The 8050-nt window shown below is 34.4% G+C and overlaps 1 protein-coding gene across 1 annotated transcript in view; it reads right to left on the bottom strand.

Annotated features, from left to right (window-relative positions):
• Positions 1 to 8050, bottom strand: part of LOC107657582 (T-cell activation inhibitor, mitochondrial-like) — a 14801-nt gene that overhangs the window by 1445 nt on the left and 5306 nt on the right. The window contains exons 5-10 of the mRNA XM_016445737.1: positions 7520 to 7775; positions 4954 to 5076; positions 3875 to 3972; positions 3703 to 3794; positions 3359 to 3591; positions 1497 to 1628 (exon numbers count right to left, since the gene is read on the bottom strand). Coding sequence (XP_016301223.1) covers positions 1497 to 1628; positions 3359 to 3591; positions 3703 to 3794; positions 3875 to 3972; positions 4954 to 5076; positions 7520 to 7775 — 934 coding nt within the window. The remainder of the gene's footprint in view (positions 1 to 1496; positions 1629 to 3358; positions 3592 to 3702; positions 3795 to 3874; positions 3973 to 4953; positions 5077 to 7519; positions 7776 to 8050) is intronic.

Raw genomic sequence — 8050 nt, 5'->3', positions numbered from 1 at the left:
GAAATAATATATATATAATATAAGTGTGTGTGTGTATATATATATATATATATATACAGTATATATGTATGTGTATGCGTGTATGGTTGTACATACACACATATGTAGTTTTATTTTGGTGTTTGGCTTAGGGTTATGTTAGAATCATTATAATACTCTTATACCTTTTGTTCTTTTAATATTTTGAATTATGTTTTTAGCTTTATTTTTTGTTTTTCATTTAAATGTTACGTTTTGAAATTTTGTTGTATGCATTTGTCATTTTTATTTAATTTCTTTATTTTTAAAATGTGTATAAGTACTATTTATAAAGTTTTAGCTTTTAGTTTTGGATCTGTTTTTAGTTGTTTTAATACTACAATTGATTGCTTCTGTTGTCCTCATTTGTAAGTCACTTTGGATAAAAGCCTCTAATAAATGACTAAATAAATAAATAAAATAAAAAAACTATATTACAAAAAAAATAATAGCAGCCAGAGACACTTGACAAAACATTTTAAGACACATTCTCTAAAGAAGAGACATTTTTTTGACAGTTTTTTTTATTAGGTAAAATTATTGTTTTAACAATGTTTAGATTTGTTTTTTTTTAACTGTGGAAAAAAAAAAGATCATGTTAAAAATGAAATATAGTGTACATGATTTTCAGTATAGCACTGAGATTTTCATCATTCTTATCATTATGGATGAAGATTTTAACCAAAGCTGCATTTATTTGATTAAAAATACAGTAAAAAGTCATATTATGCAACAGTATCATAATTTAAAATAGCCGTTTTCTAGGTTACTCCAGTTTTTCAGTGTCACATAATTCTTCAGAAATCATTCTAATATGCTGATTTGGTGCTCAAGAAACATTTCTTATTAATATCAATGTTGTACTGCTTAATATGTGATTAACAGAAAGTTCAAAAGATCAGCATTTGTTTGAAATGGAAAACTGTCACTTAATTAAATTATTATTTCTTAAATAAATAAATGAAAAATATAATAAAATAAAATAAAACATACTGATCCCAAACTTTTAAATGAACGGTAGTGTAAATTTCAAAAGACAATAATTCTAGTGGCTAAAAATAACCATTGTAATAAGCTAAATTATGGAAGAAAATATAAATTTTTTTAAAAACCTGTTGCAACACTTTTTTTTCTTTAAGTGTAACAATATGAAAATAAACATAAATGGTCTTTATAATAATATACGGTTACACTTTATTTTAAGGTGTCCTTGTTACAGTGTAATTATACATTTAAGTACAGAGTAACATTAATTAACTACATGTACTTACTATATGGTTAGTTAGGATTAGGGTTTGGCTTGCATGTAATTATGCATAATTTATTTTTATTATAATAGTAAGTACATGTAACGTGTAACAAGGACACCTTAAAATAAAGTGTTACCTAATATACTGATGAATCATGCACAATAAAACAAAAGAGAAATGGTAATTTCTGATGTAATGTTAATGTGCAACGATAGGTCAAGCACTCACTTGTCTCTGCGTTGCATGCGTCTCCGGGCCTCCTGGGCCTGGCTCTGGAGGAAGTTCTGCAGCTGGAGGGTGTCACACATAGTGGGGATGATGAAGTGGCCCATCTCATGCAGGCAGGGGGTGGAGCGGTCACTATGGCAACAGAACAGAATAGAAAAACAATGATTGACGGGACATTAAGCAGCACAAAGACTTCTAAGTGAACAGTGAGGATATATCAGTCAGAAATGAATAGAACACAGGGAACCACAGGAATAACACTATACCATTCATATACAATCTGTTGTTAACAGACCAGTATGGTCTCTCTTCGGTTTCATTTTTATGTTTATCTTGTCCTTTTAGTGGAATACTATTCTTTACATTTTCCACAGCAATCCATTTAAAGCTACAGTGCATCATTTATTGTAATTTCACTTGCTGTTCACATCAAGATACCAATGATACTATATTAGTGTCCACAACAACGGACAGTACGGTTTGTTTGTTGTAAGCAAACATTACAGTTATTTTGTATTTCGATTTGCTGATGGCATCAAAAGAAAATAATTAAATTAAAGCTAACAAACTTTTTTAGATTTTATTTTGAAGTGGCATTAATGGAGAACAGGCTTTTTCGTCACATAATGTTACAGTTATGTTAGTTAGATTTTATCCATAACAATTTGATTGGACTGTTGGCTATGACATTATTGCCTAATATTACTTTTAAATATTTATATCTAATAATTTTTGTTAATACACTACCATTTGTTTTTTTTTAAGAAATTCATAAATTGATCAAAAATAATAGTAAAGACATTTATAATGTCAATTTATAAGATGAAAAACATATATATCATTGTTTCCACAAATATATTAAGCAGCACAGTTGTTTTCAACATTGATAATGATAATAAATCTTTAGTAAGCACCAAATCAGCATACTAACATGATTTCTGAAGGACTACGTGACACTGAAAACTGGAGTAATGATGCTGAAAATTCAGCTTTACCATCACAGGAAATATTAAAATAGAAATCCGTTATTAATTGAAATAATATTTCACAATAATACTGTTTTTACTGTACTTTTGCTCAAATAAATGCAGCCATAAAAGACTTATTCCAAAAACATTTTTAAAAATCTTACCAACCCTAAAGATTTTAACTGTAGGGAATATTATAAAAACATTAAATTATTTTTATCTCTTCTTTAATTATGTTATAAGAAAAGAAAAGTTGGTTCAGAGAAGGAAAAAAAAAAAAACATTTCCTGATCCAACAATACAACGCAAAAATGTATTTATTTTGTGACTTGATTTCAAGGTAACTTTAAAGGAACACTCCACTATTTTTGAAAATAGGCTCATTTTCCAACTCCCCTAAGAGTTAAACAGTTGAGTTTTACCGTTTTCGAATCAATTCAGCCGATCTCCGGGTCTGGCGGTAGCACTTTTAGCTGTAGCTTAGCATAGATCATTGAATCTGATTAGACCGTTAGCATCTCGCTCAAAAATGACCAAAGAGGAAATATACTCTCATTCCGGCGTAATAATCAAGGAACTTTGCTGCCGTACCATGAGCGCCTGAAAATAGTGCCCAGCACGCTCCCTGTGCAAGCAGGTGGTCACGTTGGTTATGTTGACGGAAGTTAGCCTATTTTCGGTAAAACTCAACTGTTTAACTCTAGGGGAGTTGGAAAATGAGCCTATTTTCAAAAATAGTGGAGTGTTCCTTTAAACCTGCCCATAAGTAAGCTTGCCTTACATACTGGTAAGTCAGTCTGGTATTGTTGAGACTCAATTTCTCACATAGTTCAAGGTCGTAAACAGAAAATGCGCACAAACAAATGGCTGGAATTGAAGCATTCGAGTATTTACTTTTCCAAGGTCATTGTGAGGCCTTGCATGCTGCGCGGGTGCAGAGAGAGGCGCTGAGGCAACAGTCTCTTGTGGAAAGTGTTGAGGGTGCTGTAGTGTTCCTCCAGAGGCAGAGCTGGACCCATCCGCTCGATGTGGATCACCTGAATCCCTCCAAACAGGTGACTGATGCGCTCTTTCAGCCAGTCCGACTGCTGGAACAGGCTTCGGTAACTCAGCAATCTTTCAAAGAGCTGAGCATACACATGGACAGACACAAACACATGCATCTTAGTCAGCAAAAATGTTTTTTTTTTTTTTTTAGCTAAGAATACCATAAGACTGGTTTAATAGATGAGCTGTACCTTTGTCCATTGATGGTGGACATCCATTGTTCCTAACATAACATGCCCTGAGGCATTCATCCCTGACTGGTCAGTAAAAACTATTGTGTGTCCTATGTTTTGGAAAAGAAACAAAATTAAGCAAATATTATGCCATCTAATTCCATCTCATGAATCTCATTTCCATGGTTACCTCTCAGGATATGCAGAGCCTCAGGGCTTTGTGTGAAGAGACGACCCAGACTCTGCAGCTGACTGCATTTGTGTGCAAAACCCCATTTGCGCTGCCACCTACAGGACAGAGAACCACGTGATCAAAGTGAATATACTGACAACAGGATGTAAGAACTCGATACTCTGTCCAATAGTTTTACACATGCAGACAGAAGTTTAAAAGTATGGGGTTGGTAACATTTTTTAAAATGTTTTTGAAGTCTCTATGGTCGTCAAGGCTGCATTTGATCCAAAATACAGAAAAATACTGTGAAAATATTGTGAAATTTTCTGTTTTAATATATTTTAATATGTAATTTCTACCTGCTGGATTTTCAGCATCATTACTATAGTCTTCAGTGTCACATGATTCAGAAATCATTCTAATATCGTGATATAGTGCTCAAGTAACACTATTATCTTCAATGTTGAAAGCAGTTGTACGGCTTAATACTTTTGTGAAAACCATGACACTTTTTTTTTTTCAGGATTCTCTGATGAATAAAAAAGTTGAAAAGATCAGCATGCATTTGAAATAGATTTTTTCTGTAACATTATAAACTGTCACATTTGATCAGTTTAATGTGTCCTTGCTGAACAGAATAAAAAAAAAAAAAAACATTATCCCAATTTTAAATATCACAGAGGCTTGGCCTTGGGCCATTTTTACTTGTCCTCTGCACAGACTTTTTAAATTTCTTTCCATAATAATATTGTGTTAAATCCTTTCTATAATAAATTTAAAGTCAAAGAAAATCTATTAAGTAACTTTAAAAACGATTTATAAAAATCCAATTTTCAACCCATTTGGTACATATAGCCTATGTGCACCATTTGTAATATATGTAGTTTTACTCATTTTTTCAATTTCACTTAATATTCTGAGAACAGTTTGAAGTTTAATTTGAGAATATATTTAATAAAAAATTGAAAAATGTATCATTTTACAAAACAAACACCACACCATAACATACAATCAAAATATCATTTGAAGGTTAATTAATGCCAAAAGTAAAATTTAGCAGACTATTAGAGCATATAGTCTGAGTTAGAGCTGACCTGATATCCAACAAACCAAGTTTCTGAATCAGCTCTCTTTTCAGTCTTTTCAGCTCCTCACGGCGTGGAACACTGGCATTCTGTTTCTTTGTGGCTTCTGGCTCATTGTTTCTCAGCCATAAACTGAATATAAAGACAAACAAAAGAGCAAAACAATGTTTAAGATCTGACAATAAGTTAAATGAAACATTATATATCCAAGATTCATTAAAGAATAGTGCCAATGAAATATGCCTGATATAATATACCTTTGTTCATATATTACATATAGTATTGTCTTTCATGTGTATTCTATATTAGGTCTCCAAAACCCTTTCTAAAGATGTTATAAAGCACAAAGTTCTTCCACTCAAATGGGTCAGGGAGTTCACAGTAGTCGGGTTAAGGTTTAGCCAATTCCAATATCAACACGCCACACAAAACTACAGCAAACAATAATCAAGCTCAGGCTTAACCCTGTAAAGTTTAACATATGAAATAATCAAGGAAATCACTTTTTTTCTTTTTTAAATGGAACAGTTTATTTACCCTTTCTTGAAACTAAATATTAAAAAAAAAAAATAAATAAATAAAACACACACAATTCACAAAACTGAGCAAAAATATGCAATTTGATGCAGTTGCTGATATTTATATGACCAAAAACGAAGATGAAATTTTGATAGCGTGTAATGTAAATCAATGAAATAGTATAACAGACTACTTACATTAAATGTGTATAATTTTACTCTCTCTTTATCTCCCAACAACATGTCTTAGAAAGATATTTAAATGCTTAGTTTTGTGATCAAAGCTCTGTAGTGTTACAATGATAACTGTACAAAAAAGGTCCCCCAAAGCCTGATGCATCATTTTTAATACTCACATTTTGACAATTTTTCTAAAAAATAGTGCAAGTAAACCCAAATTGCTTCAGTCGAGTAAGTGTTCATCTTGAAATACTACTCCATAAATACTTCATAGTAATCAGATTCTATTATTCATAAAAAGGAATTTGAAGCAAAAAGACACATGTTCTAGTAACTTGAAAGGAGTTTAGAATTATACGAAAAAATATCATTTTACTTGCTAAAAAAGTATAAACGTAATAGATTGTGCACAACAGTTTTTTCAGCAAAGGTTTGACCATGTTAATAGTAATCAAACATGAAACAGTAAGCTTTAAAGGGGTTGAATGTGTACCAAGGTTTTCAATTAATTTCCACAGCCTCAGTATTTCCAAAGCTTAAATCTCAGGCTATGAGGCCCACTGAAGGGTTTCTGTTGAGCCTGGGCTCACCTGTGGTACAATGTACACATATTACCCCTTGTACTAAATGGCACAAAAATCATTGTGGAGTCATTAATCATAGTAAATACAAAGAATGGCTTGAGAACATTCCAGTCTGTGGAGAAGGACAAGGCTAATTGTAGAAACACAAGTTTTCTGGTGTGACACTAAAAGTGCCAGATGGGCTCTCTCTGGCCGCTGTGATACACACACTGGTGTCTCAACAGTCCTACAAAATTTTTGAATATTAACCATACTTTTATGTAGAGACCTCGTCTAGCAGTTAGGAGGTCTAACACTAAGCTATGGTGTTCATATGGGTTACATGAGTTTGAATCTGGCCTAAAATATTTCCAGTTTTCATTTCCTCATCCTTTTGCCTTCTATCAAGTCATCACCTGGTCGCCGGGAGGAGGTGGAGTCTTCTGTGCAGTGGTGCTGTTTTGTGCCTCAAAGTGAGCGAAGAAGGTGTTCAGCTCATTCAGCAGGGAGATGGTGCTGTCACAGGTCCGCGGTGGGGGCTTGTAGTCCGTAATGGTCTGTATCCCCTGCCACAGGCTCCGAGTGTCTCTGCTGTCGCTGAAACGATGGGCTATCCTCCTAGAGTACTGTCTCTTAGCCTCTCTGATGCCGTGGGATAGGTTGGCCCTAGCTGTCTTCAGGCCCACCTCATCTCCAGCTCTGAAGGCAGCGTCCCGAGCCTTCAGGAGTCTGCAGACCTCCCCTGTCATCCACGGCTTCTGGTTGGCCTGGACAGTGATGGTCTTTGAGACTGTTACATCATCAATACACTTGGTGATGTAGGCAGTGACAGTCTCTGAGTACTCTTGGAGGTCTGTGGAGTTATTGTATGTGGCAGCCTGATTAAACATATTCCAGTCAGTGGTGTTAAAACAGTCTTGAAGAGCCTCTGACGACCCTTCCGGCCACACTTGTATTTGTTTGTGAACTGGTTTGGCGACTTTAACGAGCGGTCTGTATGCAGGCATTAGCATGACAGTGATGTGGTCTGAGGCACCAAGGTGGGGGAGGGGTAGGGCCTTGTAAGCTCCTCTCTGGGTGGTGTAAACAAAGTCCAGAGTGTTGTTTCCCCGTGTTGGAAAGTCTATGTGTTGGTGTATTTTTGGGAACACACTCTTTAAGTCTATCTACCGTCCTCTCAATTAAAGTGCAAAAAGCATGTATACGAGTCGTGGTAATGCTAAGAGTGTATAGGCAAACTTATCTGATGAAAGAATGAATAAATAAATACATACAATATATGGATTGGTGTCCAAAAAAGGTCTCTCTCAATACCTGAGTGTGGGCTCCACTCTCCTGGCTTGTTCTAACTCCTGCTCTGGGTCCCTGAATCCTGTGAAAGTGTAATAAGTCTTGTCCCATTTAATGGGCCGATAGAAAGCTGTTCCGGGCTGTTGTGTTGAGCTCTTCCCAGTCTCAGCCTTGAGCACGTCTTGCATATGTTCAACCGAGAGACTACAGGATCTCAGAACATCCAACACTGTGCTCAGAACATCCTTAGACTGCAGGGTGAAAGTCACTGAACGGAATCCTGGGAAACGTAGGGTTATCTAATTAAAATCATGCATTGAAAACAAATTATAGATTGCTCTTTAAAAGTGAAAAAAAACCAAACAAACAAAAAAAACAATCAGTAACAGTAAAAAAAAATTAATATATATATATATACACACACACACAGTTGTGCTCAAATTTACATGCCCCTTGCAGAATATGTAAAACGTTAATAATTTTATCAAAAATTATTATCCTGAGCAGTTAACAGATGTTTATATATTCTCCACAAGACAAAATAATAACTGAATT

The sequence above is a fragment of the Sinocyclocheilus anshuiensis genome, unplaced genomic scaffold (assembly GCF_001515605.1).
Source record: "Sinocyclocheilus anshuiensis isolate Anshui unplaced genomic scaffold, SAMN03320099.WGS_v1.1 scaffold251, whole genome shotgun sequence".
In the NCBI taxonomy this organism is placed as follows: Eukaryota; Metazoa; Chordata; class Actinopteri; order Cypriniformes; family Cyprinidae; genus Sinocyclocheilus; species Sinocyclocheilus anshuiensis.
Note: the sequence above shows the minus strand (reverse complement) of the source record. Positions and strands in the feature narration are given on the sequence as shown.